The following is a 15,293-nucleotide window of genomic DNA, read 5'->3' on the forward strand; positions in this document are numbered from 1 at the left end:
TTTTTAAATCTCTATTTTATTGTACCCAGTCTAAAAGTTACGACTGCGACAGACGCCAATTAATATTTTAGCGAGGTTGCATATACTATTTCGATAACTTAATACTGGCCGTTTTGCTGTCAATGTGGGATTTTCTTTGGATTTTCTTCTAAAAACGTCAAAGCACAACTGACGAATACAAATTATGAGTGTAGAGTTAGAAATGAAGTAGAATTACTGACTTAGCAAAATACACGAATATCTTTTAAAATAATGAAGGTATTCTAAACTAAAATAAATGCAATCAACTATATTAAAATGAAAACATGTTTTTGGGGTGTCTGAGGTTTTCAGTTATTTAATTAACACCTTGTATAAAGTACATATGCCAAATTTCGGCTCAATTGGATTCCAGGAAGTGGTCGAAAGATGGTTTGCAAATGTGTAAACTTTGCGAATTAAATAAAAGCTTGTGAAGGACTTATAAAGCATTAATCATTAATTGCCTAAATTCTAAATTGATAAAAAAATATTTTCAAAGATCATTAAACTTCATAAGTGTGGCCCAGGTAGGTAGAGGCTTTTAAAAAGAAGAGTGCTCGGTTTTTTTTACTGTTTTTACTAAATTTGTTTCAGAAAAAGATAATGCGAAACAAGTTGCGAAAGTTGTTATTTAATTTATACACAACTCTTATATTCATCTTGACGTAATCTCGACGTTAAAAGGACATCAAAGGGACCGTGTTATGATAAAGACAAACGGGCGTGTTGACAAACTCTTAAAATAATTTAAAAAAGCATTTTACTGGAATTTAACAGGCTGTCAGTTACACCCCTTACCGTGTAACACGATCCGGGTACGAGGTCGTGTTTAATGTTTCCACACCTTTTGTAATTCGAAACAGTTTCCAAACAAAATTCTGAACGTTAATTTTTTTAATTTTAATTAAACATGTTAAAAATTGAGTGATCAGATCATGTAATGGCCAGTATTTGGCTGAAAAATGGAATAACGTCTTGTTGGATATTATAAGATTACGATCTAATTAGTTACAAATTAATTGCTTCGAGGGTTACTTTGCGGAGGTCCATGTCAATGAACTAACACATTTACCCCGCATCTCCGTTAAAACCGAGCACCGCTGCTTCATCCGTGTGACACATATATGTTATAACATGCATCACCCACCCTCCTCTTCTTAATGTATAAGTTCACCTCGCCTTGAAATCAGTTCTAAACAAAAATAACAGTATAGGGAATATTAGGCAAAGCTCTGCGCAGGGGGCGACTAGCGCAAATCGCCATGACAACGTCAGTTCTCTTTATATTTTGTCGCCATGACGGATCATGGTCAAAGAGTATTAGTACCTATTATTACCTAAGCTATAAAAATCATGACATATTTATTATAACAAAATAACATGATAATTTACTTCGATAGTAACGATAGAGTTCCAAAAAAAATATTGAAATAATATGATATTATGGCATCCTACGGACATTTAAGACATTCAAAAAACTGTTTACGGTTTGTGCTAGTGCTGCACTCAGACGGCAAAAAATTGCAGTAATATATATTCCCTGTATCTATATCGTTGTCAAGGTGGTACGCAAAAATACATCGACTTAGAATATATTTTAGTTATTCTAAATCGATGGCAAAAATATCAAGTTTAGGAATTTATGTGCAGTAAATTTTCCTACCTGAATATACTTAGTATTTCAAGCGTTAACTAGTTAACCTTGTCTCTGTGTCAAGGGTACAAACGTACGCATTCTAATACCGTGTATATGTTAATTTGAAAATGATCATTGTCTGCGGTGCGACTGCCCGGCGCCTAAAATGCTGATGCTGTGAACAGTCTCGTACATACATTACATATACAATCTATCTTAAATACTTGTATAAAAACAGAAATCAGTAAATAACAATAAAAACTTTGTAACAAAAAATTAAACCGCCGAAAAACTAAAAAGCAAAAAATAATAAACCATTTCTGAATTCGTTGCCTCAGCACGAGCCAGGAGGAGTGATAGAAGCCCATCAGTGCCACTACCATGAGTTTACAGTGACCGTACTCGATAGCGACGGCGTCAATTATTTGTAGAGGCGCTGTACAATTCTCCATACAAATAATTTACGCCGTCGCTATCGAGTACGGTCACTGTAAACTCATGGCAGTGGTACAGATAGACGAATAATAGGTCCACTTCGGCTGGCTAAACCCGGATTTTTAGTCCCACGGAAAAAATGTAAACAAAGTTTCGTCATTGTCAAAGTGACATTTCAGGGGATTTCAAGGTATGGGTCCGCTAGAAATATTAAGTATATAAAGTTCGGTTGTTGCCATGTTGTTTTCTATTTTCGATAAAAGAGCCGTTTTTACGGGAGACAACTTACAAGTCGTCTTTTGACCGAGAAGTACTCGGACCGTAGTCCATCCTTTCATACAAAAATGAACGAAAAACAACGGAGAACGTAACAATGAACAACAAAACTACAATAAAAATATAACAACAATGTCGACAGTAAAAAAAATAACAGAACAAGAGTCACTGGAAAACGATTACGAATTCAGTCTCGAATGTTAGTGCATTGATTGACGTCTCGCAACAAGCGGCCCACAGCTTAAAAACCCGGGTGTTATACCAGGACAATAAATAAATTATGAATACGAAAACAGTACTCTCTTTGTAAATTAATATATTAAAGCTTAGTAAATGCTAAAGTAAAGACTTTCATCAATAAATTAAAATATTTTATCTTGATTAAGAAATACAGTTTTTTCATGGGAAGTCGATTTCTGGCAAATGTGGAAAGAATAAAATATCTTGAATTCTGCAAATGTTTTTTGATAACGGCAACACCTTTGTTTACATTTTTTCCATGGGATTAAAAATCCGGGTTTAGTGCTGCGACTACAGAGCGCGGCGTGCTTTATGTACTTTTGTCTTAGGAGTAAGTATAAAATACTTTAGAAGATGACCTGTTGTATGTAGTAGTAACGGGTCCTTATAGAAAAGTTAAAGCTCCATATTTGAAAAATTATTTAAGTCCCATATCAATTCTGTGCTCTACTACATAGGCACAATATTCTATTAGTTTTTTTTACCTATAGTTTATTGTAAGTATAGAGAGTAGATTACTGCATTGTGTTGTTTGTTACTCTTTGACACCAAGGAACGCCATTAGCTATTGCTTTCACGCACTGCCGGTAATTTGAGTGTTTCCGAGAAACCGTGCGCTTACTTGCTGTATCTTGTTCCGTTTATCCCTGTTTGAATACAATCATACTTAGAGAGAAATAATGCTGCGTAGTACTAATTTAACAATAGTAAAACCTAGTACATTATATAAGTTAGTTGTGGTTACCTATAATTAGGTAAACATCTACCTGGAATGTCTTTTACTTGATATTTATGTTTTTGTATGATGTATTGTCTGTTAGTGATTCTTAATAAATAAATAAACATATATAAACCATTTATTCCAGGCAAAACGGGCAGTATGGACCATACCACACCTACAATAAATAACTTAAAGACTAACAAACATATAATGAATAAAACACAATATTATAACAAATGCGGTGACAAAACGGGGTGACCCCACACGGGCCCGGTGCGGATTGGGAACTTAACTCACACCATTGATTTGCTTCGCTGGTTGTGTAGGTTTTGTCAAGTTGTAGTAGGTATATATTTTAAAATAAATACCGATTCCAATAGAAAAACATGAAAATAATTATCTACCAGTTTGAAGTCGGTGCCCCAAGACTCGCAGTCGCTTATTGTATTGTATTGTAAAACTCTTTGTTGTACATAAAAACATATGAAACACATGTATTGCGCTTCCATCACTCGGAATAGCTCGTAGGGGAGACCGAGGAGGGTTGTGACAGAGGAAAGTTGTGACATCGTCGATTTTTGGGAACTTATTTACTGCTAGCCAGCTCGCAACAGCGTGTGTTTGACAGCTCGAGACCTGAACTAAAAAACGCTTGCTAATAAGTTCTAAAAGATCGACGTTGTAACTACTCTCCTCTGTCACAACTGTCCTCGGTCTCCCCTACTGAGGTACCTACCCAACTTTAAACTGAAGATAAATATATTCATGGTTTTTGGAGTCGGTGGAAATTTGCCAACGCCAAATTTTTGTAAGATTTATCCAACAACGATATTTCCAAGAAGCTTAAATCTAAGCTGCTTGGATACTTCACACTATGATTATTAACTAGAAAAAAAAACACGACACGACATGATTTTATCATCATCATCATCATCATGTCAGCCGAAAGACGTCCACTGCTGGACATAGGCCTCCCTCAAGGCTCTCCACTCAGACCGGTCTTGTGCTTTCCGCATCCACCGCGATCCCGCAATCTTAACCAAGTCGTCGCTCCATCTTGTTGGAGGCCTACCGACAGCTCGTCTCCCGGTCCGCGGACGCCATTCGAGAACCTTCTGACCCCATCGGCCATCAGTCCTGATCATCATGATCATGTTGATTGATTATGGTCATGATTTTATACTTATTTGAAAAAAATATTTTATCAGTTCTTCGACGTGGTTAACGTAATATACCTACTCATACGAAATTCTCTTTAGCTTTCCTGTTATAATTAACTTAATTTTGCGGTCAAATGCGTAGCACGGAACTGACATTCGGATAGCTTGTATATATTTGGTACGGGATCCTAAATAAGTGGTGTCCGACACGCTCTTGGCTGATTTTATTTAGTATACACTGGTGCGCGCGAGCTCGACTTAGTGTTAAGCCGGGTCCAGACGAGTGTAACGTGTAATGTAACATTACGTGTAATTTAGCGTCAACAGTGTGGAAGGCACATAATACTTGATAATAATTGATTATCGAAAAAATAATTTACAGTTTATCAAAATGATAAGCTGACATTTTGAGGTCACCGGAGACGAGTTAGATCGCATTTACAAATTATCAAGTTTAGGGCAGGTACGTACTCTTTGGATTCACAGAACTTGGCGACCCTTTATGCGTAAATAATTGTTTCATGGAATCCAAAGCTAAGAGAAGTAATGAAATAGGATAAATTATAAAAACTTACCAAACTCACTAGGTGGTCTCACTCACAAGTGGAATAGAGAGATGCAAGATTCTGCTGAAATCACACAGGATTGGGCATTGAATTAGGCTATGTTTCATTTGTCTGATGAAGGATTTATGAGTGATCTATCTGAAGAATTGGCCATAAATTCACCGTCAGAACTGGAATTCATAAATATGGATCGTATTTTTATTAAATTCCATTATTTTCGCTCTGATAAAGCTTTAGATGAAGCGCTTAATGTTCTGTCTCGTTAAAAGATTTAGGATTTCAGATATTAATTATTTTTCTTATAAGCAGATTATTGCCAATAACTTCCATCGTAGCTAGGTATTTCATCTGTCTACGTCTAGCTATAAATATCCAAATTATGTTTTTTCTTTTCAGTATTTTTTTGTTATAATCTATGTTTAGGTATTACACGATGTCAATTTCTTGTTTTCGATTTGTTGCCTTTAGTAATATTATTATACTAGCTTTTGCCCGCGACTTACCTGCGAATACTCTAACGAAATGAGATTTTCTTGGGTCACTTTCTCGAAACGTACACTTTCTCTAAAAGTGCACATCTTTAGAAGGATCACTTTCTGGGAAGGTACACTGTCTTTGAAAGTGCACTTCCCAATAAGTACACTTTCTCAAAAAGTGCATTTTCTCAGAAAGAGCCCATTCTCAGAAGATATATTTTCTGAGAAGGTGGAACTTCTCAAATTATGAACGATCTTTACTACCTTTTGATATATCTCTAAATTTAATATAACCGGGCAATCGCATATATATATACTCAGTATAGGGTTCCGTAGTTGCTCAACCGTCACAATAGGTTCAGAAGTTAGAAGCTCACACAGCAGCAGGGGCAACTGGGTTAGAGAAAAAAAAACAAAAATTCTAAAAACTGTTGGAGCGTGTTCTGTTATCGATTCTAAGTATCCTTAGCCAACTTTCTCGTATAAGTATTTTCCATGTAGAGACTTTTGACCCTCTTCAGCTTTGTTATATCGTATGTTTAGATTGGCAAAATTATCGTATTTTCCACATTAAATCATCGACGTGTAATGTAAAAGGATACTCGTAAAGTTAGATGGTTTGTATAAATGAGTCATTAAAATCATGTTAAGTCTGCGATTCCACCAGAAATTGTGCGAGGATGCGTTGGCTAGGAATGTGTTTTTATAGTAGTATTAGCTTTTGGAAGCGGCTTCGCCCGCGTGGTAATCGGTTATCGCGCGCTGTTCCTTCAGGAAATATGCATTTTTCCGGGATAAAAAGTAGCCTAGATGTCACACTGGCCCATAAACTATCTCTACCTATGTCAAAAATCACTTCGATCCGTCGCTCCTTTTCGACGTGAAAGACGTACAAACATACAAACACACAAACATACACACTTTCGCATTAGTAATATTAGTATGGATTTCGTTTAGGGTACACTTCCATGAAAGCGGAGAATAAGCCGTCTGCACTTCTCTTTTTGTTCCACTTATATGGAAGCCCACCCAGGCGCGGTCTGAAGGGGGGGGGGGGTCACAGGGGACCTGACCCCACCTCCCCAAATCATACACGTCAAATTGAAAAATATTCAAAAAAAATATAAAATATAAAAGCAATTTGTGCCCCTAGCCGCGATGTATTATTAGTGAGTGACCCCCTCCAAAATTTCAGGTTACTCAAATATTATTTACACATTTAACCGCGAATGTAATAACATTTTTACGACTCGACTGTTTCTATTAGCTTTAGAATACGACGGACGGTCGGATAAATGTTCGGGATTCAATAGGTTTTCGCAGAATATCAAAACGAAATTAAACATGTTATTTACTGTTACGTTCTGTATACTAAAAACTGGAATTCAAGACCAAAAAATCTGCGACAGATATGTCACTGTTAAATCTCTCAATGTCACTTCTGTCACTGTCAAATAAACTTTTCAGGTTTCGCCAACCTTTTTTAACAGTGATCACAAAATTCTATATTGCTCTCGTGTCTGACATTTTTTAATGCGCAAGTTGACTCCTCGTGGTTTCTGGAATTTTGCTATCAAGTTGCAAAAACTACAATCACCGTAAAACGTGAAGAAGAAGAATATATTTATCTTTAATTTAACTGACATTGGCCTAAGCCTTAAGGCCGCCTTTGAGGGGAATAATAATAACCTTTTTTAATATGATTCCTTGTATTGTTATTAAATAAGGATTTTGTGAAAAAAATATATTTAAGTACTAACTTATTTTCAACTCTTAACTAATATTGAGACAATTTTATACTAAGGAACATAAACAGGATAAGGTTGCGTTGTTCTACCATAGTGTAGTCCTGAATATTTATTTTATTCCGTTTTTTTCGTATTTGTTGTTATGGCCACAACAGAATACATTATCTGTGAAAATTTCAACTGCCATGGTTTATGTTATGAGAAACAGTACAGCCTAATGACAGACAGACAACTGAGTCTTAGTAATAGGCCTCATATTAAATCACAGAAAAGGAATTTGAAAAGGTTAAATGATTTTTTTTTTAACAGTTTTAACCAATATATTTAGCCACCATAAACCCCATAAAGCGCACTACACACTATTACTCTGCAGTTTTGTTGATTTGCTAAATGTATGTAAAAAATTAAATCAAATATTAGTTTGATTTTATCTTAATTGTAAATTATTGCACCAAATGTTATGAATACCTACATGAAGAAATACAAGCAAAATACCAGTTTTTCAACCAAAAATTACGAAATAATTAAGTTTTTATTCAGGCGTCTAGTATTTATGTAAAAGTAAGTAAACAAAATTAACTACTTCTTTAAATTATAGAATCGAAATTACTAATAAAAAGAATATTCTATCGTGTGTTTAAATAAAAAGGAATGTACTATTGTACACACATTTTATATTAGTGGCCACATTGTCGTAGATTTTTTGGTCTTGAATTCCAGTTTTAAGTATAGAATATACCTCAAGCCTTGATAGTTTTATATTCATGATCACTCAAGATGTCATACAATCAAATACAGCCTGGGTTCCGCGAGCCTTTAAATTTAATAAATTAGGTTTAAACTTTCAAGATTTCACTCCTAATTACTAACATCGTCGAGGATAGTTCAAATCCACGTAACTAGCATTGGATAATTGCGCGTATCTGACAAATTTAGCCAATTTGAAACGTCCGTACCTTCGTTTTTTTTTATAGTTATTGAAAATACATACGTATACCAAAACACGTTTTGTTCAACGATAAAGATTCATTCAACAACAACAAGAAAGATAAAGTAAATAATGCTATTAGTAAATAATGGAATACTTATGCTAATTCCCTATCGATATTAATTTTCTAAAAGATACTTACAGCTATTATTATGAGCCTGCTACGCAACAGTATGAATAAGCTCGCACAAATTTACGTGAGTACTTGCTTTGATTTTATTGTTATAAATACACCTATTTTGAACAAGTTTATTATGTTTGAATTTTGCGGCTACAAATAGACATACTTTACGTAGCTTAGTTTATTAATAACAGCCCACCCAGAGATTCCTTCTATTCCCACCCACGCCTTTTGCGTTATGTTGGTAAGCTAACGAATCAAAAGGGTTTAATTGACTTTCCTTTTCATTTATCTTTAAATTGCGACGATGACCCTTCGGATCGATCAGAGGCCTTAGGCCTCATTGTCTAACACACGTGGAATCCCAATCGTTTTCACCACTTCTTTCTGTCATTCGGCATAAGACGAGGGTAGAAACATGGTGAATGCGATCGCGAACGCCAGCGTGGTAGTTAGACAACACGGCTTCCAGTACAGGTTAGAAAGAGATAGTGAGTGCGATCGCGAGCGCCCGCGCCCGCGCGTTAGACAAACATACAAAATTTCACTTTTGCATAGGCGAATGCTACACGGAAGATCCATATTGTGATCTGTCAATATATATTGTCGGATTACGATATTTATTGACGTGTAGGGTAGTTTATTGACAGATCACAATATTTATCGCTGGCTTTCTGGAAATCCTTGTGATCTGATCCCAGAACCTGGAACGTGATACTTTTATTGGGAGTAGTGTCGCGCGTCAATATTTATCGCGTCAGTACGCAGCGAGACAGCAGCGATGGAGGACGTCGGTGACAAACAAATCGGCCCAATAAATTCAGATATGTATACTTTTCTCTCTTTTGTAGCCAATTCTTCATCCATCGCTTTCTTTTTATTACTCGTTTGTTTAAAGACAGGGCTACAATTATCGTCACACAAGCTCTAATTTTCCTCCGTCTAGGGTCCATCACGTCTGCCTCGTACAAAGAACGCTTCGTACTGATACTGACGCGATCCGTATTGATGGTGTAAGGTGTGCTGTGATCCGGCTCAAGATACATAAGTAAATATCTTGATAATTATCACAATATTTATTGAAGTGTAGCGTTCGCCATATCATTATGTCGATGTCTTATCGCTCCAGAACAGGGTTTCTCAAACTTCTAGCTCCACGTACCCCTGTGTTAAAGTTTCTAGATGACAGCAAACCCCCTATCTCCCTCCCCCCCCCCGAGTGGAGCTCGAGAAACAGGTTTTCTATTTCAATCATGATCATAATATAATATATCATTTATATTACAATAATATACAGTTAAGAAACATCTTGCCAGTTTTGCAGCCACCATTACATATATCTTGTCTTGAACCCCCTACCGTCGACTGGCGAACCCCTAGGGGTTCGCGTACCCCACTTTGAGAAACCCTGCTCCAGAAGGATCACATTGATGTAAAGGAACTCTAAAAAAATCATTGACTAGATTTATGAGAGAGTACTACCGCAATGTTGTTTTTAAAGCGTTAATTATAGCTGCTGTCAAATGTATTTTTAACAACCCTGAGCGAGGCATTGTGGAAAATATAGCAAGATTAAATAGGTACATTTATTATATTATAAGGACGGTTACCCCGACAGTGTAAATATGATATCCAATGAAATACGCATTAGTAAAATTTCTTTGACATATTTTTCCAGTCGAAACCTATTGTGATTTTCAATGTATGTTTGTTCAGGTTCAATATTTCAAGTGAATTTTTAATTTAAAGTAAATCTAGCGAAAATACAATAATCTGGTAAGTAGTCATTTTCTTGTTGATCCAGCCAAGATCGTCTCCGCAGGAGGGAACTCCTTAATGGTTCGTGGAACAGATACGAAATTTGCAATTACTTTCAGTTTAGATGACTGCATTAATATAATAGACACGATGTATTTTTTTTATTCGACTGGGTGGCAAACGAGCAAGTGGTTCTCCTGATGGTAAGAGATCACCATCGCCCATAGACACCTGCAACACCAGGGGATTGCAGATGCGTTGCCAACATAGAGGCCTAAGATGGGATACCTCAAGTGCCAGTAATTTCACCGGCTGTCTTACTCTCCACGCCGAAACACAACAGTGCAAGCACTGCTGCTTCACGGCAGGATTAGCAAGCAAGATGGTGGTAGCAATCCGGGCGGACCTTGCACAAGGTCCTACCACCTGCAAAAGCAGCCTGCTGCAGCCAAAGGCTTCTCCTCCTGAGGGAACTCCTCAATAGTTAGCACAGACACGGAGTTTTGCGTTTATTCACCGACTGGATGACCAAGTGGTTACAGAACCTGGCTACGAAGCTTGAGGCCCCGGGTTCGATTCCCGGCCGGGGCAGATATTTAGTATGCATGTTTGTTCTCGGGTCTTGGATGTTTAATATGTAGTTAAGTATGTATTTATCTATAAAAGTATGTTTATCCGTTGCCTAGTATCCATAGTACAAGCTTTGCTTAGTTCTGGACTAGGTATTAGGACAATTTATTTATTTATTCAGTTTTGACAACAATGCGCTAATATGATAGACGGGGTAGACGGTAATATGATAGACGGGGGGATAACCTTTATTTATTTTCTTCTTTTTAAAGCATTTAAGTAAAATCTTGTTTTTAAAAACGCTTTTTTTATTTAACTTTGTTTATTTTGGGCCGCCTGATCCGGACAAAACAGTGTTCAGACGTTAAGCGTTGTTTACGACGTATTATTTTTAACCTTAATCGCCGTTAAGGGCGTAGGTTTCTGTTGTGCTGCGTAGATTCAGGTGATAGTTTTGTTTTAAACACGGACCGCCGTGTCACGCTTAAAATAAAATGAATAGATAAAGTTTATTAATGCTGATCAGATCAAGTTTATGATTTTTTAGGCGTGACCTATGTATTTGTGAGAGGAAAATTAAGCGATATTTATTTTCAATACACGTGTTTCTCATCAAGAAACCTTAGAAATATTAGCCGCAAAGTTACATTTCCCGAGTAAGCAAATGAAACTGTTTTCTTCCTGTTCTCATTTAAAAATAATTATTTTCCTCGTTTCTGCTAATGAAAAAATCTGATAGCGACAAAAGCAATTTCCCCTTAATTTGCATTACAATTATTTGCTGTCAATATTTAAAAATAGGGTTTCATTTGTTTAACACAGACTTTATTACGTTTTGATAATCCATAGTATAGTATAGTATAGTATAGTGTGTATAAAATATTATAAATGCGAAAGTAACTCTGTCTGTTTATCTGTTACGCTTTCACGCCTAAACCGCCGAACCGATTTTGATGAAATTTGGTACAAAGATAGAATAGACCTTGGAAAAGAACTGGCTATCTTTTATCGCGAAAAAAAGGCTTTAAGGGGTCGGAATAGGGGGTGAAAGTTTATATGGTGGAAGTTCGTCGCTGTCGAAGATAAAACCATGAAACTTTGCATTTAGGCACTTAATAAGAAATAAATCGATTTGTTTGAGCTTTTTTGAAAATTCGACCTGTAAGGGGGTGAAATAGGGGATTATAATTTATATGGAAGGTCGTCATTATCGAAGATAAATCGATGACTGTTTATTAAACTTGCTATTTCGGCACGTGATAAGAAGTAAATAGATATTTGTTCGCGTGTTTTTTAAAATTCTTTCCGTGAGAGGGTGAAATAGGGGATGAAAGTTTATATGGAAGATCGTCATTGTTGAAGATAAATCGATGGTTCTTTATGAAACTTGGCATTTGGGCACTATAAGAGATAGATATTTATTCGCGTTTTTGAAAATTCTTCCTGTGAGGGGGTGAAATAGGGGATGATGCAGTGTTAGCAGAGCCTTCTAAGCTCAAGCAAGCAAGCTTAGGTGGCTTATTGACATAGACAGTCAGACATGAAAAATTATAATTTTCAGATTTTTCTTATTTATTGTGCTATAAGAGCTACCTTTATGCAAAATTCCAAGTTTGCAGGACAGCCGGAAGTACTCTATTACTTTTACTGTTAAGGCGATATACATGGAAATACCTTTTAATAACTCTGTAGCTTTTGATTGCCTTGACTCAGAAGTTTGATTTTTTCACAGCTTTCGGGACTATTGACCTGAGTTTAGGGTTTCAATATCAACTCGATACCCATACTCCGCGCCTTTACGAGATAAAAGGTCTTGACAGACAGACGGACGGACTTTCATTTTTTCCTTTTGAGCTACGGAACCCTAAATATCATTTATTCCGGCGCTTTCAAATTTCGACCTATTTACTTGAAAATATGGGGATGAAAGTTCTTAAGGAATTCCAAACAAATTACTACAAGTATATTTATCGGAAATATGTATAGGTAGCTATTCTTAGTAAAAATGCCGTCTTAATTATAATCCTACCCTCCTAACTTACAATAAAGGACGTAAGGTGTCAAGAGTTCACTATGAAGAATTAACCTTTTTTTGGCAGGTAGAATACGCTCGTATTGCTAAAATGTGGCTTCCCGCAAAATATTCATGTTTTACCAAAGAACATGGATGGATTGGATTTATAGCAATGTTTTAAAGAGATTTTTTTCAGTAAACCGTAGAAGTTTCTATGGCTATTTTCAAATTTAGGTATTTAAATAAATTAAATATTTCCAAAGTTACTATTAACGAAGTCCGGCAAAACTATAATATATAATTGAAATTTGTGTGGTTGCTATCCTTAAAAGGGCTTCACGATTTATAATTTGGCTAAAAATTAGTTAATAACCAAGAATTTAAAAATAATTACTTTTATTTTTATAAAAAATAATAATCTCGAAACATCAACCGCTAGCCAACGTCAATGGAAACAACGATTTAATTTTACTATCCATTTTTAAATTCAGCCGCTGGACCTAATTATTTATGTGTGCGAAGCCGCGGGTAAACACTAGTTTATAAAATTAGTAGGATAAATCAAGAGATTTCACTGAAATAATTAATAATAATAAAATAATTTATTGCCACTGAAAATAAGACAGGTTACAAAATAAAAAAAACACATAAGCAGGTGGCAATGGGCTCAGGCTCAGCATAAGCTGCGAGCATAGGGAACTTGCAGCGCTGATTTTCAGCCTGCGCCCGTCCCACAGTGTAACAATTTTACTCTAGAGCCGGGTGTAAGGCATATTTTTGTCACGAATTACGATGTACCTACTTACTTCTCGCTTGACAGTTGTGACACCATGTGGTCAATAATACCCATAGTTGGCACCCCTTTGTGGCGTTGTTGTCATGCACGGTTCCATATTTGCCATGTACATAGATTTAGGTATCGGGATGATAAAAAAAAAACATTTTTTATTTCACATCTGTAATTTTATTATATTAAATGTCCATTACACATTTGGGATTGACTGGATATCCATTTTATTTGTAACCCTCAGGCTGCACCAAATTTTACCTCTAGCAAAAAGCAAACTTACCAGTAATACCAGTACCTAATAAGGAAAAAGATGTTATTATCTTACATGTTTACGTAAAAGAAAATGTTTACAAGCCGTATCCGATCCGCCATAAATGCCGGCGAAAATGTTAAGTTCGAGACATATGACCTGCACTAACACAAAACTTGGAAAAATGGAAATGAAACTCGTTTTTATGAGGTATTTACATGCATAAAAGATGATAAAGGCATTATTTGGCCAAGTTATTACAGGGATTAATGTTATTTGATAAATTATCCACATAGAACTAGAAAAGCTATTTTGAATAATCACACCGTCACCAGAAATAGATGAGTGGATAGGAGTGGAATAGATTTAAACATACTTCGTTACACATAATTCACGTAAATCAACAAAGGCGCCACCATTTCTTAAAACATTTACGGACATAAAAAATCTAACGGAAAACTAAACCGAACACAATTAAACAATAATGGCACTTATTTAAATAAATCTACCGCTAAGATAATAAGAAGAAAGTGTCTAGATACTTTTGAGCCCCCCTTCATCCACTTCTGGTAATGACTGTACATATATAGAAAATAATCAAACTAGTCATTCATTGAAGTCAAACCTTTTAAGTAGATATAAATACAAAATCGAACTCAGTTCGCACTTGAAATTACAGTTGCATTCAGCATTTCTTTCTGTCTGGTATAGGAAATGGGTAGAAAGAGATGGCGAAAGCAATTGCGAAGGCAACACAGCCTCGTATATATTTTTCTTTTCAATATATTTCGCTTGCACTGAGAGTGCCAAGCTTGTATGGTCGCCTTCAATATTTTGGGAATCCAGCCGCGGCACTCCACCTCCTGATCAACTGCCAATTTTCATTCACGTTTCTATTTCACAGGCCAGAAGCAAATGAAAATGTTCCAACGATATAAACACGAATTACAAAAGAGGTGACTCAATCAGCTGCTCCAATATAGTTCACCGGAGTCACACGTGGGGCGTTAAGTGATGAACAATATATCGCGCTATCATAATGTTAGCGGACGACAGCACCCGGTACGGTAATGATACTTTGTACAAAGGCGAAGTATTCAACTACATATACGACCCGAGACTCCTGTCGCTCCTCAACGCTAAAGGACAGAATCGGTCAAGTATAAAGGATGTGCTCACGGTTTTGGAAGACTGGAGAAGCAAATATAACATCTCTGTTACTCGTAGTATCAGCAACGAGTGTTCCACGGTGGATTATTGCTCTGGAGAGTTCCGGGATATCATCCTTGCCTACAACAGCATACACGGATACGTGAGCCTCTTAGTAAGTGAAACGTATTTTCTTTTATCAAATAGCTTGCGGAGCATGCGGGTCACCTGATGGTAACCGATCAGCGCCACCCATGGACACATTATTAGGACTGCGGGTGCGTTGACGGCCAAAAGGGGAGGGAATATAGGAGGGTGGAAGGGGGGAGGGGTTGGGCCTCCGGATCTCCCACTCACCGAACGAAACACAGTAG

General features: G+C 36.4%; 1 protein-coding gene across 1 annotated transcript in view; it reads left to right on the plus strand.

Moving 5' to 3' along the window:
* LOC141434883 (G-protein coupled receptor dmsr-1) overlaps nt 1-15,293 on the plus strand; it is a 60,033-nt gene that overhangs the window by 26,840 nt on the left and 17,900 nt on the right. The window contains exon 2 of the mRNA XM_074097367.1: nt 14,675-15,094. Within this exon, the coding sequence (XP_073953468.1) occupies nt 14,810-15,094 (285 nt within the window). The 5' untranslated portion in view covers nt 14,675-14,809. The remainder of the gene's footprint in view (nt 1-14,674; nt 15,095-15,293) is intronic.

Source organism: Choristoneura fumiferana, chromosome 14 (genome assembly GCF_025370935.1).
Source record: "Choristoneura fumiferana chromosome 14, NRCan_CFum_1, whole genome shotgun sequence".
Lineage (NCBI taxonomy): Eukaryota > Metazoa > Arthropoda > Insecta > Lepidoptera > Tortricidae > Choristoneura > Choristoneura fumiferana.